Genomic DNA, 25,498 nt, shown 5'->3' with positions numbered 1-25,498 from the left:
ACAACAACTCTGTGACTGTTCTTGAATGGCCCAGCCAGAGCCCTGACTTGAACCCAATTGAGCAACTCTGGAGAGACCTAAAAATGGCTGTCCACCAACGTTTACCATCCAACCTGACAGAACTGGAGAGGATCTGCAAGGAGGAATGGCAGAGGATCCCCAAATCCAGGTGTGAAAAACTTGTTGCATCTTTCCCAAAAAAGACTCATGGCTGTATTAGATCAAAAGGGTGCTTCTACTAAATACTGAGCAAAGGGTCTGAATACTTAGTGGTTTTCACCTTATGTATTTGTTGAGCTCGATTTTTGTCTATTGTCACATAACTTACCTCAGTATCTCCAAATGACACTTCATATTTTCCAGTCCAGCGCAGAGCAGCTTCACTCCTGATTGTAGATTATTATTGCTCATGTTCAGCTCTTTTAGACTGGTATCTGATCCAAGAACTGTAGCCAGAGCTGAACAGCTTTTGTCTGTTAAGCCACAATCATTTAGCCTACAAGGGAAATAAGATTACACAATAATTAGAAATAATAAATTTTTTTATCATTTTCCAAAACAGCAAAAAAATTTTACAAAATTTTATATTTTTTTTCTAATTTCTTATGCAAATTCTAGAACTAAAAAAAAAAAAAAAAAAAAAAAAAAAAAAAAAAAAAACACTAATTATTTTTCCAGGTTTTCCAGGATACACTGGAACCCTAGATAAATGTATTCAGATGAAAGCCAAAAATTATTAACTTACAGAGCTCTTTTGGAGGTTTTGATGACTGCCAGTAAACTAATGAGACACTCGTCTGATTTACAAAATTTTTGAAGCTCAAACTCCTCCAGCTCCTCCTCTGATGTCAACAACACAAAGGCCAAAGCAGACCACTGGGCAGGTGAAAGATCAGCAGATGAGAGATTTCCTTTGTTAAGGTGGGTCTGAATGTCTTTCACCAAAGTTTGATCGTTCAGTTCATTCAGGCAGTAGAACAGATTGATGGATCTCTCTGGAGACAGATTAGCTTCAAATTTCTGCTTGATGTACTGAACTATTTCCTTTTTGATTTGGTCATTTCCATCCTGCTGTGTCAACAGACCCTGTAAGAGTCGCTGATTGGACTGGAGTGACAAACCAAGGAGGAATCGAAGAAAAAGATCCAGGTGTCCATTATCACTCTCTAGTGCCTTGTCCACTGCAGTCTTGAGCAAATCAATCATGGTTTTTGGACCTTTTGTTTTCCTGTTCTGTCCACTAAATCAGTCTTGGTTTTACTTTTGTTTTCATGAACAAATACACTTCTCTTCTTTATGTCTAGAAACAGATGTGCATAAAGGGCTGCAATAAACTCTTGAATGCTCAAGTGAACGAAGCAGTACATGGTACCAAGAACGATGCCCATTTCCTCCTTAAAGATCTGGGTACACATGCCTGAATACACTGATGCCTTATAGACATCAATACCACAGGCTTCCAGGTCTGTGTCATAGAAGATCACATTGTTTCTTTCCAGCTCATGAAATGCCAGTTTCCCCAGTGAAAATATGGCATCTTTATCCCAGGAAACATCTTGTCTGTATTCTCCATCATACTTTCGTCTGCTCTGCAGGATCTGAAATCTGAGAAAGTGCGCGTACATTTGTGTCAGAGTCTTTGGAGTGTCTTCAATATTTGATTCCTGCAGTTTTTTGGAGGCGTCATCAGCCTGATTATTTTTCACAACATTATTTCTTTTCGCCTCTAAAATGTTCTGGAGAACAGTGGCTGAAATCCAGCAGAAGACTGGGATGTGGCACATGATAAAGAGACTCTTTGATTGTTTAACATGATCAATGATTTCTTTGGCCAGATCCTCATCTGTGAATCTTTTTCTGAAGTACTCCTCCTTTTGTGCATCATTGAATCCTCGTATCTCTGTCAGCCGGTCGATACAGTCAGGAGGAATCTTACCGGCAGCTGCTGGTCTGGTGGTGATCCAGATGAGAGCAGAAGGAAGCAGATTTCCCTTGATGAGGTTCGTTAGGAGAACATCCAGAGATGATGGTGAAGACACATCATGCAATGTCTCATTTTCCTTAAAGTTTAAAGGAAGACGAAATTCATCCAAACCATCAAGAATGAACAGAACTTTTTGGTTCCTTCTTGTAAGGTTCATTCCTTTAGTCTCAGGGAAAAACTGAGTTATAAGGTCCATCAAACTTAGTTTTTCTTTCTCCTTTAAGTTCATCTCTCTGAATGGAAGAGGAAATATGAAGCTGATATCTTGATTTTCTTTTCCTTCAGCCCAATCCAGAACAAACTTCTGTACAGAGACTGATTTTCCGATGCCAGCAACTCCTTTTGTCAGTACAGTTCTGATCTGCTTGTCTTGTTCAGGTGTTTCAAACAAATTTGTGCATTCAACCTGTATTTCTTGTGATTCATGACGCCTGGAAGCAACTTCAATCTGTCTTACCTCATGTTCAGTATTGACCTGTTCACTACAACCCTGAGTGATATAGAGATCTGTGTAGATGTTATTCAGAAGTGTAGAGTCACCTTGCTTTGCAATTCCTTCAAACACACATTGATACTTTTCCTTTAAGCTACATTTTAGCTGATGAATGAAGAACAGCTCATCTAAACACAGGGACAAAAAAGAAACAGATTTTTTTTTAGCATTTTAGTTTTACTATTTTCTCCATTACATTTATAAATGACAATGTGACAGATGATCACGAGTCTCTTACCTTCTAAAGTATCAGCAGCTTCATCTTGCTTCATCTCTCTCAGGAAGTAGAGTGTGAGATCAAGAGCTGCTTCTTTGATACTGCATCTGTTCTCATTAAAATCCTTCACAAAGTATTGTAAGTCTTCTTCTTGTAATATTTTCTTAAACTTTTTCATCTCATTCTTCAGAAATTCAATTATTTTGCTTTCAAGATCCTAAAATAAAAGAAAAATACATTTTCTGTGTTTCTAAAAGTAAACATAAATGATCAAGATAAAACAGAAATCAAATTTCTACTGAATAGTCTTGCAAGTTATAAATGTTATAAATGTAAACATTATTGAAAATGTGTTTTCCTACCTGGAAGATCCACAGGAGATTGTCTTTGAAATTCTTGTGTTTCCTGTGAGTCTGGACGTCTGAATCTAATGTCTCATATTGAACCCTATTAGTGAATAAAATGAAGTACTGCATTTTTAGGGAAACTATTAGAGAAATAATTTGCAAATATTTTTGAACAAAGACAGAAAGCAATAGCTGTTTAAGTTCAAACTGTTAAAGTATAGGATCTATTTAAGCATAAATTTAGGTAAATATTAGGTCTCTTATTTAAGTATTTTCCATCCTAAAAGCAAACAACACAGGGGCAGGTGAATTAATAATATATACCACACTGACAATGGGCTTTACAAAATATGTAGTACACATCAAATTATTATTTTTAAAATATTAAAATATTTAAACAATATAGATTCATGATAAATATTCAATTAAATATTTTCTAGCAGTCCAAATGCAACCAACAATGAGAAAAACATTAAATACCTTTTGGTAGATGATGCTTTTTTCTCACTGAAGTTCGGTGGCAAACCATCTTTTGACCAGTCACTCTTCACAGACACAGAGCTGGACACATGTGAGTCTGATCTTACACTAATGACACAAAGAACAGAGAAACAAAAGAAACAATATTACACAATGTTCTTCAGTCTAATTTATAAAGTTTTATTTATTAGGTTTTATTGTTGTTTAAGGTTTAATATACAGATGAATTTGTTCTTCGATGCCTATAAATGTTTGGCTGCATGATCTACTCTATTTTTCATGGTCAATTTATGCCTCGTAATGTCTGCCTGTATAATTGTATTATTGGAAAGAAGCTCCAGACAGAGTTCAATAAAAGTCACCATACATTGTGTTCAGTGATTTATGTTTTTTAATTCAGTCAACATCTATCAGAAAAACCACAGTGACAAAATTAGCAAACATAATGCTATAATGTCATACCTTTTGGTAGATGTTTTTTTCTCACTGAAGATTGGTGGTTCACCTTCTTTTGACCAGTCACTCTTCACAGACACAGAGCTGGACACATGTGAGTCTGATCTTACACTAATGACACAAAGAACAGAGAAAAACTATAGGAGATCCTTCAGTCTCATTTGAAGAGATTTTATGTGCCAAATGGGAGTTTGTTTAGTCCAGTTTAACACAAACTAATTCACTAACTCATCAGACCTGCTATAAAGGAATCATCTAACAGTCAAGTGAAGCGCTGCTTTCTCATCCTGCACAATTTCTACTTCACTAAAAAAAACTGGCTAAAAACTGTGTTATAGTGCAACCATATTAAAACTGTTGAGTAAACAAACTCTGTATGACAGAAGAGAAAATACTAAAACAAAAACAACTTGAATCCATGAATCTTGTATCTATAGCAATGAATATAATGAACAATGAACTGTGTAACAGTGAATGAGTCTGGGAAATTGACAAAAATCTTTTAAATTTCCCTTTAAAAATACCCACAAATTTACACTTCAAGAGTCTGATGTATATTTTCATTTTTATTAATTTAAATTATATCTAGTTTGGCATTATTGACATTTAATAGCCACTAAATATGCAACCCCAAATGCAACATGTAATGCAATCAAATTTTATGATACATTTTGGATGATCTGTTAATGTCATTTCTACAGGTTCTAATACGTTAACAGTACAGATAATTCTAGCAACATACAAACATGGTGTTCTTTTTTTTCACAGAAAGTGTTTAAAATAATTATCTAAAAACAGACTCAGTGTTACCTCTGTTTCTGTGAGAGACTCATCTCAGACTGAGAGTCCTTTCCTTGCTCTTCTGACAAACTGCAGATAAACTCCAGTGATCAGCATTGGGTTGAGAAAACAATCTGCTGTTCAGTTTGACCTGAAGATGATGATCGTTAATGAGATGAATAAATATGTTGAATTAGCAGCATCAGCAACAAAAAACACTATATAAAATAAAGTGAGTTACAAACAAATGCACTGCCATGTAGAATAAACAAATGGTCTTATTGAGAAATGTCTGGTTTAAAAATACTTTCGATTTCGCATCACAAAAACTACAGCATCAAACAGAAGACAAAATACAGGAAAACCTGCAGAAACACATTTGTTTTCAATAACCCCCTTTTGAAAAACTTACCTACAGTCTTGTCCACTAAGAAGAGAATTTATTAGAAATGCTCATTTTCTATCCTTTAGTCCTGTAGTTTGTCAGCAATTTCTTCTCAAATCTCTCAATAGTACAGACGGATCGGATTAAATATGTAAAAACATATTTACATATAAACATATGTCACTGACTGTTAAAATGAGTAGGGTCTGTGCTAAAGTTGTATATATATAAATGTTTTCTAGAACATAAATCCAATGAGCAACGCTTTCTCTTGCTATCTGTGTGTTTCCTGCAATTATTTTCGTTTTCTTTTCGTCTTCTTCGTGTGTTTTACTGGAGGGTTTTGAACGAGTTGAACAGTTTCTGTCACCTGCTGTACTGGAGTGTGGATCTTCTACCTAATACATTTAAACACTGTATTATTATTTTCCCTGTTTCTGGACTGTTGTCTGCGATGCGGTTTATTGCGAATGTCACACATGCTGAGATTTGAATTTATTTCTTACTTTCAGTTCTTTATATTCATATTAGGGTGTAGTATTAATACTTGTTCTACAGTTTCTGCTTCTTTATGTTTATAGGCTTCATGTCCAACTGGTTTTTGATTCCATCATTACTTTGTCCGGCTGAGGGGCCATTAATTGAACCATTGCATATAATAGAGAATCTTCCCATATTAAAGACAATAAAGTAAAAAAAAAAAAGAAAAGAATACTTATATAGTACTTATAAAGCACATATTAATGACTTATTCTGCATGGTCATATTCTACATCCCTTAACCCTAATCTACACCCAAACATAACTACTACAAACTACAAACAACTACCTTTCTACCACTAAGCAGCAAATTGGGAGTTTATCGAGTTAAAAATCTTAATGTTTAATGTGTTCCCTGATCTAAGTGTTACCAAAATGAACATTAATCACAAACCACAACTTCCTCATGTGTATATGATTCTCCTCTGTTCATGATCAGTAAGAAAACAAAGTTCACAGTGCTTAACCTTGATACTTTTACAACTGTAAACTCAAATTCTCAAATTCTTAGGAGACGATTTTACTGACACACTTTCTGATAAAAAGGTACAGTTCTGTCGCTGGGGTGGTTACCTAAGGTATAAAGTGAAAAGATACAAATATGTACTTTTAAACTACTAATATGTACCTGTAAGCAAGATTATTTTACTGGGGGGGACCAAGCTGTCAGCAAATGATTTAAACTCAGTTATTTTACATAATTTGTGCTAATGGTTTGCACTAAAAAAGCCATTGGGGGATTCTTATTTGAAATCATGGATAAACTACAATGAAGAAAGGTAAACAAAGGCCTGCCTGATCAACACTAGCAATGCAAGATCAAACTGTTATTTGTCTAGTATGTCAATCGCCCACCAAAACGTCATGCCTTCTGCAAAATATGTTTTATGCAGTTAAAATTGAATGTGGTCGCATTTGTGCGAGTGCATGGTCTGCGCTGCTCAAAAATCGTCTGCTCAAAGCGTGCGGTGCAGAATTCACTGATCACGTAAAGAGAGGCGCATTCAGTGCGATCGCTTTGGATGTAGAGCCTGGTTTATAAACCAGCCACTAGCCGTGACAGCACGAATGCTCAGCTCGTGGCAAAAATGACAGGAATTTTGAGGAAACGATGGGGGACGGAGGGATCTGATTTTCAAGATAAAGTTAAAAAAAAAAAAAAAAAAAAAAAAAAAAAATGCTTCTTAAACAGAGAAGAACTGAGAAAGTTAGTTGCAAATGAGCGACCAGTGGAAAGAATGAGTCTAGAGTCCTGATCGGCCTGCGACTGATTCTGAAGCAGTGGTGGCAATAATTAAGCAGCAGCGGCCGCCCCGCCACTATTTAGGCTAATTATGTACATAGCAGAAACCCTGATTAATCCTCAGTTTTACCCATGTTTGTCACCTGAGTGAGGGGGACGGATCGGGTCACTATGAATCTGGGGGGGTCATGTCGCTCCCGTCCCTAGTGCCATCTGCGCCCCTGCCTGTACTAATATGTACTGTTTAGGGGTAGGTAAGATACAAAGATGTACCTTTTCACTTTTGTACCTTAGGGTACCGCCCCAGCGACAGAACTGTACATTTTCTTCTAAGAGTGCATTTCACCTTTGCATTTTAAGTAAAATCGAGCAACTACAAAGTGCAATTGATTATTTGAATGCAGAGACCTGTTAGATCGATGCAGACCAGAGGTTGTGCAAGACTTTAACACTGTCTGTCATTTCAATGAACAGGGTCGCACAAATTCTGTCATAATCTAATATTACCCGTCATTATAATTTTAATTAGAATAAAACATGTATTGCTTTTATTTTTGTTGAAATTTTCATTTTTAATCATAAACCTACAGGATGACAGTGTGTAAAAACAACAAAATAGGCTAGGGTTGAGTAAACAAACAAACAAACAAAACGATTTCTCGATTTTAATAGATTCTCATTTTAATGAACCAAAATCTATTCTTAAATCAGAATCGATCTTTTGGTCTATGCTGTTTTCAGTTGATGAATAAACAGTGCATAGTGTGTCTTCCTTTATAATAGACGGACGGCCTTCAGATTTTTCCGTCACTGATAAAATAAATTCCGTCAGTGATGGAGAATTTTCAGTTAAAGCAACCTCTGATGCAGACTGATTAAATCAGAAACAAACTCTTTGAAAACATCGTTGGCTATTACTGTCATCGTGGCTATTACTGTATTAATTGTCAAGTCATTAACTGTGCAGTTCTGGAAAAGATAAAGGGAATATCAACCCAAATTTAAGTATATTCTTGCATATTTCCTTCGTATTTATTCACACACACACACACACACACGCACACACACACACAAATAAATACATAATAATAATAATAATAATAATAATAATAATAATATGCATAATATGCATAATTACATTTATTCATAAAAAGTGACATCATTTACATAATCTTGCACTGTTATAGAAATCTTGCACTGTTTTCACATTGTAAGAACAAATACATGGACATCTGGATTTTCACTTCATCTTTTTTATTTTTTATTTTTTAAACACAAATAAAACTTTAAAGAAAAATAAATATAAAAGTGCTACAATGCTCTTAGATGCTTGGGGTGAATGTGCCTTTAATTTTCTCCAAAACTATACAGTAAAATGACTTGAAAATGAATACAGTAATAGTCAGAGAGACTGTGAACAGGAATCAATCGAAAGAATGAGCAAACCTATAAAAGAAATATTTTTATTAGCATTTGAAAATGGGACATGATTTAAAAAGTAATATTGTAATATTGTAAAAAGTAAAAAGTAATATTGTGAAATGTGTTTACTATTTAAAATAACTGTTTTGTATTTGAATATATTTTAAAATGTAATTCATGACTTTGATCAAAGCTGAATTTTCATCATCATTACTTCAGTCTTCAGTGTCACATGATCCTTCAGAAATCATTCTAATATGCTGCTCAAGAAACAATGTATTATAATTATTATTGTTGTTATTATTTAAAACAGTTGAGTACATTTTTTTTCAGGATTCTTTGATGAAAAGAAAACATTCAAAGATCAGCATTTATTAAAAAAAAAAAAGTTTTTTTTGTTTTTTTTTTTTTTGGAAAGACATCATAGAAATTAATACTTTTTTAACAATAGAAATATCCAAAAATCAGCATTTATTATTATTATTATTTATTTATTTTTATTTATTATTTATTTAATATACTTTTATTTAACAAGGATCCTTTAAATTTATCAAATGTGATGATAAAGACATTTGTAATGTTACAAAAGATTTCTATTTTAGATAAATGCTGTTCTTCTGAACTTCTATTTATCAACGAAACCTTCATGTTTTCAACATAATAATAATAAATGTTTTCTGAGCAGCAAATTAGAATAATTTCTGAATGATCATTTGACTGGACTAATGATGCTAAAACAATCAGCTTTGATACAGAAATAACATATATATATATATATGTATTCAGAATCATTAAAATCAATGTTTAAAAAAAATGTAATTGTACTACTATTTTTAACATTCTGATGGAAAATAGCAATAAGTAACTACTTTGATGTCGCTTTATGGTCTTTTAAGGGTTAAATTACATTTTGTGCAGTGATATTCGTGAACACCAATCTACTGAAAATATCAGCTAAACCATAAAGAAAATGTCGTTCTGACAGCGTCTTTACATCTATTTTGACCGCTCCCAGCACCCATACCGTAAGTACACGATTAGACGTGATCTTGTGTTTTCAAGACGCGACTGGTTTGACCGCAGCGGTTTTAAAATACTTTCGATTTCGCATCACAAAAACAACATCATAACACAGAAGCCAAAATACGGGAAAACCTGCAGAAACACATTTGTTTTCAATAACCCCCTTCTGAAAAACTTACCTACAGTCTTGTCCACTAAGAAGAGAATTTATTAGAAACGCTCATTTTTCTGTCCTTTAGTCCTGTAGTTTGTCAACAGTTTCTTCTCAAATCTCTCAATAGTACAGACGGATCGGATTAAATATGAAAAAACAATGTTCCCGAGTGTTAAAATGAGTAGGGTCTGTGCTAAAGTTGTATTTATAAAATGTTTTCTAGAACATAAATCCAATGAGCGACGCTTTCTCTTGCTGTCTGTGTGTTTCCCGCAGTTACTTTCGTTTTCGTCTTCTTCGTGGGTTTTACTGGAGGGTTTTGAACGAGTTGAACAGTTACTGTCACCTGCTGTACTGGAGTGTGGATATTCTACCTAATACATTTAAACACTGTATTATTATTTTCCCTGTTCCTGGACTGTTGTCTACGATGCTGTTTATTGTAAATGTCACACATGCTGAGATTTGAATTTATTTCTTACTTTCAGTTCTTTATATTCATATTAGGGTGTAGTATTAATACTTGTTCTTCAGTTTCTGTGTACGAGCCCACCCACTAAACATTGGACGTCGGATAGACGTGCAGATCATGTCTATATTGGGTCTGTCGGTCCATGACCAATTATGAACATCTATTCGACGTCCAAACTAGGTCCACTATTTGGACGTCTATCCATTACCCAACTTGGACGTCATTTTGACGTTCAACATTTGATCTGGGTTTTGCTGGCAGTTGCAGTAAATGTGTTTTACAAAATAGAGCCTATCAACATGATTATATATATGAATACAGATTATTTATAAACAAACAAGATTTATTATCTGTATTACTATTTATTTATTTGGTAGCCCATATGTTTTTTTTTGTTTGTTATTTTACATTTTCCTGTTTTCCTTTAACAGTTTTTATTTTATTTAAAGTAGCCTATAATCAAGTTATTTATTTTTTTTTATTTTATATTGTATTATATATATATATATATATATATATTAGGGGTGTGCAAAGCAGCCGGTATTTGTATCTGTATTTGTATTTGTTGAGGGGAAAAAGTATTTGTATTTGCATTTGTATTCGAGTAAAATTCAAAATAGGCGTAAAAATCCTTTTTTTTGCGTTACACTTCTACACAACTGCCTCCGGAACACAGTTAAGGTACAAAAATCTATTCAACAAAAATAGTGATACAGTAAGGTCTTTTTTCGCTCAGCCGAGCCTTCTCTGTTGCTGTGTGGAGAAGCCTGTGTCAGTAACCTCTTTTACTTCAAAAGTTAGGAGCACCAAAAAAAATTTAGGAGCACCAAATGAACATTAAGGAGCACCACAACTGCCAATTGAGCAGAACATCCAGCACTCGGCCCAGCATTTATTTTTAGTAATGCACCGATCTTGATTCTTCATAGCCGATTCTGATTGCCTTTTTTTTATTTTTATTTTTTATATTTATTTTACGCCTTAAGCAAGGGACAAGAATGAATGAAAATTTGAGTACATGAACAAGATGAACAGCCATAATCAAAGTAGGCTAGTCTGTCAATATTCAAAGTGCAAATAGAGACCGAATTTTTCAAGCATGATACAGAGCTATAGACAACTACACAACCTATTATAGCCTACAGCCTAGCAATGTTATGTAGCCTAATTTGCGCACATTGGGGAGTCGATCTCTAAACGTGGGGTAAAATTGCTTTTGAATGCGCGCGCGCGTTTTACTTTCGGTTTCGTTTTAACGATGGCGCTAAACTTGGCGGTGCTGAGCGTGCATTCTACAATACAAGACATTAATTTAACAAAGCAATTTAAAAGTGGTGGGACACAAACGGGATTTTGAAAAGTGTGTCCCCAGTGGAAATTACACCCCTGCGTGAGTGGAACTCTGAAGCTGAGTTATCATTTGATGTGAATGTGTCGCGTTGTACAGTATATTGAGACGCGTTGAATTGCGTCTGACAGAATGTGCGCTGTAGCACGAAATATAGTATATTTCTTCAAAAGCAGACTGTGGAAACATTTTAATTGTCCACAATCAAAAATCGTCATATCACACACCCCTAATTGCAATGTAGTTTGTGCAAATCTGTAACAGAGGTTGGTTAAGAGAGAAAAAAACGGCCGGTTCCGAGTTTTTCTTGTTCTAGAATACAAATATTTTTTTTTAAGTATTTGTTCGAAATCAGTATTAGTAAACAACACGCTATTTGTGCCTTTCCGAATACCGTATTCGGGTTCGGCTCCACCCCTAATATATATATATATATATATATATATATATATATATATATATATATATACATATATATATATATATATATATTATATTTATATGAATTTATATATTTTATATTTAAAAAAATCATGGTAGCCTAGCCTATCCACCTTATTCCTATCTTAAAAAGAACCAACAGCTGCAAAAAAAGTCAAGGACAGACAGCTCTCTATCAAGCTAGGCAACAATATAAGTTCTTTGATAAAGGAGGATTTCAACCAGGCAAAAACCAGTCAGCATCACTCTGATTGGCTGAAACGAGCACATCATCATAAACGCCACTCTGATTGGCCGAGGCAAGACGAGGCATTTGGCGGCTTGGCGCGAGTAAGAGCCGTAGTGTTCTGGACGGCACAGGTCTTCAGATCACTGGTGAACTCGTTTCTTAGAAATTGAAGGTAAGTTCGGTCAGCATTTATTTCAATGGCCATGTGTACGTATAGTCTTTGGCGTTATTGTCTTACAATAAAGCTCCGAATGGTCAAGGGTCAAAAATGGGAATGGTCAAAATGATCTAGTCCTATTTCAGAAGGTGGCATACTGTTCAAGATCATTTCCAAAAACTTTCCATTTCCATTTGATTGTCTCAGCAGCAGGTGATAAGCATACAAAGTGTAATGCATTTCCAGTTCAAACTGCTGAGCCAAACAAAGGTACAGGAAAATGAATACATGATACAGAAAACATGTCATTCACCCTCTTGAAACATAGGACTACATAGAAGTTGTATAAAAATGACGTGTTAAGTCAAAATTTTACGTTAAAAAGATGTCCACAAACGACCACTTTTGGACTATAAATAGCCCTTACATGGAGGTCCCACCGACGTCAACATTAGACGTGCGGTAGACGTCGAAAAAAGACGTTGTCTGGCGTTACAAAACAACCCCATCAATGGACGGAAATTGGACGTCCAAAAATGACATGGAAAAGACGTCACTACGACGTCACATTGCGCAGTGGGCAGTAACAGAATATAAAAGGCAGTGTTCCAAGACACTGCAAAAGACGTGAGCCGTGAGTGTAAAGGTAGTGCAGTGGAGCGGGCTTAATGTTTTAAAAATAACCAGGGAAAAACAATTTTTCTCACATTTTACTTGTCATAAACACTATAGGTCTACGTCTAAGACAACTGCACCGTAATCAAAGTGGATATTTTTACACTTAGAGCAGGGCTGCTCAACCCTGGTCCTGGAGATCGACTTTCCTGCAGAGTTCAGCTTTAACCCTGACCAAACACACCTGAACCAGCTAATTAAGATCTCAAGGAGCACTTGATAATTACAGACAGGTGTGTTTGATTAGGGCTGTAACTAAACTCTGCAGAAAAGTGGATCTCCAGGACCAGGGTTGGGCAGCCCTGACTTAGAGTGTCTTATGGATCCCCGCACATAACAGGAAAAATATGTAAGCATGCACACAATTCGCTCCTTCCTTTTACTAAATCTTGTGCACAATTTACTAACTCGCTGGTTGATCTGATTCAACTAAATCCAGGTCAAGATTTGGTAATGTCGTGTGCATACATAAAACATAAAAAACACACAAAGAGAGTCTCGATCTGGTTAACCTATTTTGCGCTTAGTTATAGCTCATGACAACATCTTTTCTAGATTTTGGCTCAAAATTTAAACGAAAGAAGAAATTCTCAACGCTTTAAACACATTAAAATATTTTTAAATATATTTAAAATATTTGCTGCATAGTTAAAAACACGTCACTTGTATATACAATTGCGTTTTGAGAGGGAAAAGACACGTTGCATGACTCGCTTCTAATAATGAGGCTACATTCACAAATAATGTAGGCTAAAATACCAGTAGCCTAAATCAAAATGTTTACAAACATTATAAACACAACTAAACTATTTTTTTCCCTTCACTCCACAACAAATTATTCACAACATTATCCTTCACAAAGACTAACAGCACAGTGAGGTGCTGGTGACATGGACTATTTAAATTGAAACTTTTATGTTTCTTTAAATTTTTGTAAGTTTCTTTAAATAATTGTATTTTGATAATGAACAGGCTGCGATGTCAAGGTAGCAAAAATACAGTGTGAGCGCTGAGGCGCCGGCGCGATCACTACATTGTTTTCCCAATGCTGTAATTTAGTCATGCTGGGTTGTGTAACCTCCCTGGAAAAATACTAAAGTCAATGATTGACTAAAGTCATTGGATTTCAGTTGTTTTAAACATTGATGATGTTCTGTTTATCTTATTTAATGTGTATGGCTACAACAGTCCTCTTAACAACAAATTACTATCTGAAATCTCTAATCTTGTTTGTTTGAATTGAAACTTTTGTATCCAACTGATAACCTTATTATAGGAGGAGATTTCAATATGGTTATGGATGAGGCATTAGATCGTTACCCACCTAAATTTAGCAATTCACACCCGATCCTTCATTTTCTAAACTTCTGTTTAGATAATAATGTGATAGATATTTGGAGGGCTGGGAATCCAAATCTAAGACAATTCTCTTGGTTCAAAACAAATGGGACCTCCAAATCTAGGATTAATTATTGGTTGACTTCCTCTAATTTGACTGGATTTATCAAAGACATCTCAATTTCTTCGGCACCTCTAACTGATCACTGCTGTATCTTCTTATCTTTCAGCTCGAATAAAAGAGAATCGCGAAACAAGGGTTACTGCAAACTTAATTCTGACTTATTAAAGCATGATAACTTTTGTTCACAAATTAGATCAATGATAAATAGAGCAAAGTTAGATAAAGACCATCTTTCTATCACAAGTAAATCACAAGTTTCAAAAATAAACACAAGATTCGTGAATTTTCTATGTATTTCAGCAAAAATTTAAGTAAAGCTAGAGCACATTTGGAGGACGAATTAACTAGAAGGCTAAATAACTTAATAGAAATTAAATTGATGATGAAACTAAATAATTTTTTTTTTTTATCTTTACAATCCAAAATTGATAATGTGTATATTTAAAGAGCCAAAGGAGTATGGGATGATATTAGACTCAAAACAATTAATAGATGCACGCACAATTATCCATTGGATTAAAACTGGATTAATTTTATGCATGTATCTTACAATCCACAAACAAATGCCTTTCAATCTGAGTCTGTGGAATTCGGGATTAAATGATTGTGCAGTGATTTGTACAAATACAGACATGTTTGCGAATAAAAATGTTCTGTTCTGCATTAATTTATCATAAATTGCGCATGCTAAAAGGAATCTGTGCATTTGTGGATCAGGTGACACGCGTGCATTTATTGAGGTGTTGTTCGAGTCAATCTTGTTCAATTCATTTGGATTTTGAGACTTCATTTCCACAGTTTACAGCATTTCATGATGCCCACACACACAACTACCAATGAACAAGTCCCAGTGCATTTCATTAACAATTATCCAGTACATGGATAATTGTGCATGCATCTATTAATTGTTTTGAGTCTAATTTCATCCCATATGTTTAGTGCTTCCGAGTAAACGCATTTGCTCTAGTAAACTTGCGCTCCGCTGCTGTTTGAACTGTGATCCAGTGGATAAACGTGTGGCTTCAAATAACTACCACATTTAATCCATAACGCGAGTCTTGTCTTTCAGTCCCCAAATTTAAGACCTCTTAAAATTAGAATTACTAATTAAGATATTTAATACTTTATTATGGCTTTACAAGTGTGTTGTTATGTAAAAGAACACTTGTTTATTAAAATTTATTTAATATTTAATATTTAATTTAATTTATTTAAGTGTGCCTAGTTCATGTGTTTATGTACTGCAGCTCCATAAAGCGTGCTGTACACAAGCTAACCTTTGGGTTGTACGGCTCAGAAACAGCATGATAAATAAATCTTAACCACTGATTCCAAACAAGGCAGTTTTACTTTCACATCCAAACACACAGCATCTCCACAACATGACGACAACACTACAACTCACTGAAGCCTCGTCTTCTCTTTGTGTATACCTTTAAACAGCATTACGCTAATATTTCACAGTGTGATGCAGACATTTGTGAAATTAATATCTGGACCTTAATCAAGGCATTTTAGGCATTTCTGGATCAGTGTTCTCTGTTAGACAGAACAAATCACTTTGCAGGAGACTATGACACACAAACAGATACATTACACACTAAAGGAAAATGAAAACATTATAAAGCATCAAATGACCCCTTTAAATTAAGAGTGCAATCATTTTTAATGTCTGAATACACATTTATGACCTAAAAACCAAAATCACTGATGTGGAATAATTTACTTTAATATCTACATACCCAGTGCTGAAGAGCGGCTGTAAATTGGGTCAAGACTGTAAATGATGATTTTGATTTTAGTTCTCAGATATTTATCATCTACTGGCTACTTTTTAAATATTTGTTTTTGTTATTTTTTAATTGGGAAGTAAATATTTTTACCAAAGAGAAAAACAATAATACATTTATGAACTATAAAGTTGTATGATAATTATTCACTGATACACTTTCTGATACAGTTTATGTGTAAACAGAAATAAGAAACACATCAAATACCGTTTGGGTTGTGATGTTGTTTCTTCACTGAAGTTTGGTACTTCATCCTTTGACCGGTCACTCTTCACAGACACAGAGCTGGACACATGTGAGCCTGATCTTAAACTAATGACACAGAGAGAAAAGAAACTTTACTACAGGAGGTTCATCTGGGTTTTATATTGGCACACATTATTGCTAGTCCTTCACGGAAACACTTGTAGAGTTTTAAAGATAGCAGTCATTCTTGTTTACAGACTCACATTTGTGTAACAACTTGTGTAAAGTATTTCTGATCTAACTGAAGAAAACATTTTCATTTTTGACTAAAATGGAGAGCAGAAATGTCAGCGCTACACAGTTCTGTTAGCATACTTCAATTAAATGGACCATAGGATGCTATTTTAAAACTTCATCACTTTGTTTATAGTTTATAGGGTGTAACAATAACAATGTCATCATAATAATTACCGTATCCGCTTGACCCCGAGTCCAAGTCTGAGCTGAACGTTTCACAGTGGTAAGCTTTTATTTTGCAACTCTCTTAACTTTCAGATACAATCTCATAAAGTTATAATTTTTCTTCTTCACTGTAATAACTTTATGTCCTGAAGTGGCAACATAAAATACAGTTATTTAGGTGTAGTTTATTGTATTTTGTTTACAATTTATTTAGGTGTGTATAGCTCATGTGTGTATGTACTGCAGCTCCATAAAGCGTGCTGTACACAAGCTAACCTTTGGGTTTTACGGATCAGGAACAGCATGATAAATAAATCTTAACCACTGATTCCAAACAAAGCAGGTTTACTTTCGCATCCAAACACACAACGTCTCCACAACATGACAACAACACTACAACTCACTGAAGCCTCGTCTTCTCTTTGTGTATACCTTTAAACAGCATTACGCTAATATTTCACATTGTGATGCAGACATTTATGAAAATTAACATCTGGACCTTAATCAAGGCATTTTAGGCATTTCTGGATCAGTGTCAAGTTATTTTTTAATTAGGAAGTTCTGAAGCTCTGAAGTTCTGCAAAGCATTTGTAAATACAAAAAGTTTAAGGTTTTGTTTTTTACAGCAAACATCTGAAACTCCAGCAGTGTTTAAAATGATTCTCTTAAAACAGACTCAGTGTTACCTCTGTTTCTGTGAGAGACTCATCTCAGACTGAGAGTTTTAAAAACACTTTCAAATTTCGCATCACAAAAACAACAGCATAAAACAGAAGCCAAAATACTTGAAAACCTGCAGAAACACATTCGCATTCAATAACCGCTTTTTGGAAAACTTACCTACAGTCTTGTCCACTAAGAAGATGATTTTTAAGTATCTGAAACGCTAATTTTTCTGTCTGTTAGTCCTGTAGCTTGTCAGCAATTAATTCTCATATCTCTCAGACGGATTGGATGAAATATGCGAAAACAATGTCCGCGAGTGTAGTACTCCTGAGAAGAAGTATGAAATGAAGTATAAAAGATGGATAAAGAACAATAAGAAAAAAGAGCGTTACAGTGATGGCTTCATTAATGGCGTATATACTTTGAATGAAGCACATCATGGGCGCGCCACCTAATGAAGTATGCAATGACATCATGACGCAGGCATGCCAAGCGAAAATAACACATTTGATAAATACACTTTTTAGCACAAATAGGAAATTAAACACGGTTTAGCAATATTAGAAAAATAACTTCATAATGGATTCAAAGGAAATTTATCACATAAACATAACTAATATTCACTATTCAATATATCACACTCTCCCCCATATGAAAAGATGTCGTCCCGACATCAGCCAATACCCTCATAAATTTGTACTGTTTCTACTTTTTTTTTTTTTAATGTCACAGTGACACAACACATCTTCTTAATTCTTTTACATTTGTAAACTCTGTCACCTTTTTCCCCATTACGACACTGCAAGTTCACATTTCACACAAGTTCACACTGACAGTCCTCCTCAACTGATTATAGTTTTTCCTAACTCAAATGCAAGAGATTATGTCCCTTTAACACATTCAGGTTCAGAGGGGTTTCATCCAGTCTCAAAGAGGAAAAAAAAAAAACAAGGGAGTCCATTCAAGGCCGATGCCACATACAAAAAAAAAAAAAAATTGCAAAAAGGTATAACTCAAAGTATCTGCAACAGTCCAGTGCATATATACGCATGTATGTGTATGCAAAAGTTCACTGTTTTATCCCCCCACAGTCCGTAAGAATAATTAATGTACAGGTGTGCACAACAGTTTATTGTCTTTCACCAGTCCTTTCACAGTCCATAAGAAAAAAATTTAATGTGTACGTGTACAACAGTTCAGTCTTAATAACAAGCAGAGGGTGGTCTCAGGTAGGAAAACACCACTGGCGCCCAAGGCATTGCAGCAGGTGCCCACACATTAGGAAGAGGTGGATCATGTTCGTAACCAGTTACTTGAACTTGGTAACAGGTAGGCGTGCCTAAATAATCGTACGTAAATTTGTTTGGTTGTCGTCGTTGCCTCACTGAACGATGATACTCCATCTCTCTCGATCGGTCACTTGAGTCCACTGTTTCGACTGATTCCTTCATAGGTGAGCATTCATGTGCACTCACTGGACTGTTTTCCATTCGCCTTTCAAGCTGTTCAGGTCCGTTCTCCTTCACAGGTCCATTTACAGATATTGGAAGGTCTTGTCCTGCCTCAGCTGAAGGCAACGGTTCTGGTTTGAGATCTAATCTAATCATGCCGTTGCGTTCAGCTTGGCGGATGTCAAAACATAGGTAAGGGGATTATTGTCGCTATACACTGTAAAAGTTGGTGCGTAGTAAAGATAATCCCTGAACTTCTCTGTGATAGCCCATTTAAGAGCCAAGAACTTCAATTTTCCACTGTGCAAATGATAATTCTGTTCCGCTGTTGTCAATGTCCTCGATCCATAAGCAATCACTCTCAATTTTCCCTCTTGCTGTTGATACAGGACAGCTCCCAGTCCCAGGTTTGATGCATCAGTGTGCAGTACAAAGGGCTTTGTAAAATCTGGGAACCCCAGGACCAGTGGCTTGACTAGACAATCAATCAGTTTTTCGAGCGTCCACTGATGTTGCTCTGTCCACTCAATCAACTGACTTGATGGAACCACATGACTCTTGAGGTAAGTTCCTCTCTTCCCTTTGTCTTTTGTCTGTACCTTGTCACTGTTGCTTTTCAGCGGAGCATACAAGGGGCAAGCAATCCTCGAGAAGTCCTTAATGTAGGAACGGGAGTAACTTAACAAGCCTAAGATCTTCCTCAACTCCCCTACCGTGGTGGGTCTCTTGTCCTTCAGTGCTGTCACTGCTACAGTGTCTGCTGGATCCATCCTGCTCCCTTCTTTTGACACTATCCTTCCCAGGTAGCGGACCTCCTCCTTGAACAGCTCGCATTTCTTGGGCTTCAACTTCACCCTGTGCGACCGCAACCGCTGTAAGACTTTTCTTACTGCCTCAACATGCTTGTCAAAGGAATTTGTGAAGACCAGAATGTCGTCCAGGTAAGGGACACAAATGTCATCTCGTAGACCTTCCAGACATCCCTCCATGAACTGCTGGAATGCAGCTGGCGCATTCATGAGCCCAAAGGGAATATGGATCCATTCGTATAGCCCCCACGGGGTACTAAAGGCTGTCAATGGGAATGAGTAAGGCGAATGAGATTTTGTTATCCACCCCTGAGCGATCAAATCATGAAGATAGTCTTTCATTTCTTGGTACAACGGCTTTGGAACAGATGTATACATACGCACAACAGGTGTCTGATCTGTTAAACTGATGCTCAATTGTAGATCTTTGACACACCCAATGTCCTCATCTGATTTTGAGAAGGAAGAACATTCCTCCTGCAGCATTTGTCTAACTTTCTGTTGCTGTTCTATAGACAAATGATTCACATCCACAGGTGGGTCCCAAACACCTTCACTGTGAGCCTCACGCTCACTTGTTGGCTTCACACTTTCATTAACACAGGCTGTCGTTACAAATGAAGACACTGTAGCTGGTAGCACTGACTTTATTGTTTGTACTGTCCCAAGCTCAGTCTTTCCCACCAAAAGGATGTCGTGGTCAGTCACATTCTGGACACCTATTTGAATCACAGGTTGGCTGCCCTTTTTCAGGGTCACAAGTGTTTCAAGGGGTTCCAGTCCATCAGGATATTGAGGATTGAGAGATGGTTCAAACAACACCATACTATCCTGGTTTACGTTTGGTGCTTTTACTTGACACTTGACTTGGATGATAGCATGCTTTGGCACATTAACATGGTTTTTTGTCACCTTAACCAAATACTCACTTGCACGCTCAGCTGTCACCAGGTTAATGAATGTTCGGATTTTACTTCTCCTCAAACTTGGAAAGGCGCATCTAACAGTCTTGTTTAAGAGCCCTCTGCCCCCATCACTGTGCCCACTTGCCTCACTCTGCTTCATTACCTGCTCGATTACGTTGTAGCCAATGATCGGCTTGGACAGCTGCTGGCCTTTTAAAACAAGTACAGGAATGATTAATTCTTTCATTTTGTTTGCAGGAGGAGGCAAATTGAACGTGATTTCAACCCATCCTTCATAGGGCATGCTGGAACCATTGGCTGCGACAAGATTCAAGTTGTCTGTGGGCTCTGTCACTTCTGAAACATCTCGGACTTTTATTCCAGGCATGTATTGATCTTTCCACCATCGACCTACAATGCACACTTGGGATCCAGTGTCCCACAATGCCTCTGTTTTGTGTCCATTCAGATAACATGTTACTAAGCATTGTTTACCGATCAGGGAAGTCACAGGCGAATGTTTGTTGACTTGATACTCAGAAATTAAATTGCACTCAAAGGGGATGATCTCTGGCTGTGATACGTACTGTTTTGTTGCTTCTGCTTGTTTTTGGTCTGCGGAGTTGGTTCACTTAACTGAGTGACATTTACACTGGCACTTCGTTCACTCTTTCTTTTACTCTGTCTCTCAGCCTCGTGGGAGCATGCTACGTTTAACTTTTCCAACAGCGTCTCGTCTGTGACTGTGGTGTCTGTCAGGTACGGCTGGAGATCACCCTGGATACGGTCATTTTGTAGACCTGTTAACACAGTGTGAAGAAACATATTCTGTACAAGTGCTGGGTCATACTTCAAACCTGACTCGTCTTCTTGCGACGCAAAGAGAATTTCCTTCCAAGTAGCTACGTAATTGAAGGCCTGGAGTGATGGCCCGAATAACTGCATCAACAATTTCTTGTTCTTGGTAACCCTTATTCAGTCCGCTTTCAATTTGACACGCCAGGCTTGAAAAGGTTAATCTGTCTCTTTGACCAGGCTCTCCGATAAAACCTGAAATCTTAAACTCTCTGTGCCATACAGCTGGTATCATTTGTCCCTGTGGGGGCAGTGAAGAGTTACCAGTTACACCGTCCGCTGATGCTGACCTGGTGTTCTGTGGAACAGGCGATTTTGTTTGCTCAGCGGGGAGCGAATAAGTCGAGTGCTTAATTTCCCCTTTTTGTCTCTGGGCTGGGTTTTGCTCATTTTGCACATCTACATCGGTTAACATCAATTCCCTCAATTTCTCATTTATGTTTAGTAATTCCGCCATGGCTCCATCCTCAAATTCCTCCAGCTCCTTTCGTAGCAGGTAACTACTTAGAAGACTGACTAACATTTGCTTCTACATGAATTTCCAGGAACTGGCTCAGCTCGATTAATTATTCTCTGGGCAAAGTACACAGTCTCTCACCAATTTCTTCCTGGAGGCTGTGTAAAGCATCCATCTTTACTGTAATGTTTTACAGTCTTTTGTGTGAACTTTGACTTATCTGACTTGACTCAGCTGCTTCTGATGGTTGTTGTACCCCAAGTGCACGCTTTGTTCAATTAGCTCTGTCTTGTCACTTTACTCAACTGCTCCACATCTGGGTAATTAAGAGATGAATGTGGATGGGCTCTCCTGCTGATAACGAGGGATGACCCATCTGACTTCAATCCCAGCGGTGCCTCCAAAATTGTAGTACTCCTGAGAAGAAGTATGAAATGAAGTATAAAAGATGAATAAAGAACAATAAGAAAAAAGAGCGTTACAGTGATGGCTTCATTAATGGCGTATATACTTTGAATGAAGCACATCATGGGCGCGCCACCTAATGAAGTATGCAATGACATCATGACGCAGGCATGCCAAGCGAAAATAACACATTTGATAAATACACTTTTTAGCACAAATAGGAAATTAAACATGGTTTAGCAATATTAGAAAAATAACTTCATAATGGATTCAAAGGAAATTTATCACATAAACATAACTAATATTCACTATTCAATATATCACACGAGTGTTAAAATGAGTAGGGTCTGTGCTAAAGTTGTATCTATAAAAATGTTTTCTAGGACGTAAATCCAACGAGCGACGCTTTCTCTTGCTATCTATGTGTTTCCCGCAGTTACTTTCGTTTTCGTCTTCTTCGTGTTTTTTAATGGAGGGTTTGAACGATGCAGCAAACTCGCTGTAGGCTGGGTGTGGGCACTATGGAGAAAATGTGGGCATGCTGTAGGCTGGGTGGGGGCGCCTGTGAATGGCCATTGTGGCCTTAACAAATAACAAAATTAGTTTGCTTTTATTTTGTACCTGCAAAATGCCACTATATTACTATTAATGAATATGCAGAATAACTGCACACTGAAAGTAGAAGCAATACATAAAGTCATAAATTTCACATTTAAAAAAAAAAAAAGAAGAAGGAGAAAACACTACGGTTTAAAAGTTTAGGGTCTGTAAGATTTGTCAGTGTTTTTGAAAGAACTCTCTTATGCTTAACAACACTACATTTCTTATCATCAGCAGTCATGAAAACTGTTGTGCTGCTTTATATTTTTGTGGAAACCATGATATATATATATTTTTTTCATGATCCTTTAATAATGATTTTAAAAGAGCAGCATTTATTTGAAATAGGATTTTTGTGCAACAATGTAAAAGGTTTTTATCAATTTAACGCATCCTTGCTGAATAAAAATAATTTCTTAAACATTTAAAATGTAAAAATGTATTTCTTAGATTTAAAAAAAATAATAATAAAATACTGACCCCAAACTATTGAACAGTGGAATGTATTAAATAATTCATAGGACAGAGCAATGATCAATTATTACTAAATCAGACAGTTAAGTAGATAAATCAGTTCCCTAAGGGGCAACAGAAGAACTCTGCCTGATCACTGATCTTCTGCTCCTTCCACCATATAGGCTTCATGTCCAACTGGCCAATCTGTACGTTTAACAAGAAAAATAAACAAATAATATGAATATAAACATAAGTTATTACAAAAACAGAACAAAACAAAAAACATAGCTAAATGAATAAGAGTAAATATATCAATATAAAAACCGAAGTATAGCCATTAAAAAAAAAAAAAAAAAAAAAAAAAAAAAAAAAAAAAAAAAAAAACCTTTCAACAGTAAATTCTGGATTCCCAAAGTTAAAAATCGTGTTTCTTTCACCCACAGATAAATGAGAAATTGAAAGGTTTGTCCTTTAATGTGGTAGAAAAGGGTTAGCTGTGTTTATCCACTGAATAATTGATGGTGTCTGATTTGTAATCCAACATACAAGTATGCATTTGCGAGCACAGTACAAGACAATTTGGAGAAGGTGAATCCCTTGGAATCTGAAGGGAAATTCCTAAATTATACCTAGTTAACAATGTGATGTTACAGGGCATTGGGTATTTTTAGTTATTGAAATTGGCAGCAATATATTTATATTTTAATTATATTTATGCCCCCTCTTTTAATAAGAATAATAATCTCCAGAATTTTTTCAATAATTTAGATCTTATAGACATTTGGAGATATAAAACCCCTTCTATTAGACAATTTACATGTAGCAATAAGCAAATGACTCAGCAAATCAAGAACTGACTTCTGGCTCATTTCCAACAAAAGGTTTTGGAAACTAAAATTTCCCCTGCTATTCTCATTGTTTACAAAGTTTTAACTTTAACAATTACATTTGAAGATATCCCGTGTAATTGCAGAAACTTAAGCTTTTGGAAACTAAATAATTCTTTTTTTGCACCATCAAGATTATGTGGAGCATATCCAAATATTAATAAATAAATACTGGATACAGGGATGTATTAGGAAGGAATACGGCACAGCTTGGGAACTACTAAAGTTTGAAATAAGAAAATTTAGCATTCAATTTGGGAAAAAACCTGGCCATGAAAAAAAGAACGCGTATTTATGACATAAAGACATTTCAAATTTAACTCAACCACATACCTACCCATCCAATAGTGATGTTTTAGAAAATTTGCAGAAAGAATTAGACCATATTTATCTTCCATCGTATTCTTCACTTAGTGCCCCAGAGGATATATGCTCACAAATGGATAAAATACTCTTTAATTTCATTTGGAAAGACAAACCTCATAAAATAAAGAAAAGTGTTCTCCTTAATAAAACATCTGATGGTGGGCTAAATGGTTTTAATTTTATGATTTTCAACCAAATTTTAAAAATTAATTGACTTAAAAAAAATTTAAAGAATCAAACAAGTATTTTCAATATTGTCCCATATTATTTAATTTCAAAACTTGGTGGATTATATTTTTTGTTGCAGTGTCCTTATATAACTGGCAAACTTCCTATCGCTTTGGCCAATTATCACAAACAAGCATTAATTTACTGGTCACTTCTATACAAACACATGTTTTCTCCTAGCAGGTGTTTTATATGGAACAATGGTAATATCACTCATAATAACAAGTCATTAAACATGGAGAATTGGGTTCGGCAGAACATATTAATTGTAAACCAACTTATTGACAAAAAAGGGCATTTGTACACTTATTCTAATTTATTACAAAATATGCCTTTTTTTTGTAAATGAAAAATAATTTAACAAAGTAATTATGGCTATTCCCAATGGCATAATAACTTTAACCAAATTCTCAAATACAAATTACAACCCTACAAAATCCACAACGTTTTGATAACGTTTTGATAACAGTTTTATGAGAAGCTCCTTTAATGTTGGATCCAACCCTCGTTGTAAATCCAAATGGCTTAAACCTCATGATCTATCTTAGCTCAGCATTTGGACATTACCATATAAATATGTAATTTCAAATAAAGTAAAAGTAGTACTGTACAAAATTGTTCACAGATGTTACCCTATAAATGCAGCCATCAGCAGATATATTAATAGT

General features: G+C 35.7%; 1 protein-coding gene across 1 annotated transcript; it reads right to left on the bottom strand.

Moving 5' to 3' along the window:
• Positions 1-741: 741 nt before the first annotated feature.
• On the bottom strand, positions 742-9,771 carry LOC127158188 (protein NLRC3). The gene is made up of 8 exons (XM_051101340.1): positions 9,549-9,771; positions 4,788-4,908; positions 3,984-4,088; positions 3,522-3,629; positions 3,057-3,141; positions 2,716-2,911; positions 1,262-2,605; positions 742-1,217 (listed from the first exon to the last, which is right to left on the bottom strand). The coding sequence occupies exons 2-8, from the start codon at positions 4,808-4,810 to the stop codon at positions 742-744; spliced, it is 2,337 nt and encodes a 778-aa protein (XP_050957297.1). The 5' UTR covers positions 4,811-4,908; positions 9,549-9,771.
• Between the last annotated feature and the right edge of the window lie 15,727 nt (positions 9,772-25,498).

The sequence above is a fragment of the Labeo rohita genome, unplaced genomic scaffold (assembly GCF_022985175.1).
Source record: "Labeo rohita strain BAU-BD-2019 unplaced genomic scaffold, IGBB_LRoh.1.0 scaffold_138, whole genome shotgun sequence".
NCBI lineage: Eukaryota > Metazoa > Chordata > Actinopteri > Cypriniformes > Cyprinidae > Labeo > Labeo rohita.
The sequence above is the reverse complement of the archived record's forward strand: the minus strand, read 5'-3'. Positions and strand labels throughout refer to the sequence as shown.

Bases quoted from the DNA above. Each gene is read 5' to 3' on its own strand.
- LOC127158188 (XM_051101340.1), bottom strand. From the start codon at position 4,810: ATGAGTCTCTCACAGAAACAGAG. The intron at 2,606-2,715 runs GTAAGAGACTCG...CCCTGTGTTTAG, and splicing joins AGCTGCTGATACTTTAGAAG to ATGAGCTGTTCTTCATTCAT. The intron at 1,218-1,261 runs GTAAAACCAAGA...GGAAAACAAAAG, and splicing joins ATTTGTTCATGAAAACAAAA to GTCCAAAAACCATGATTGAT.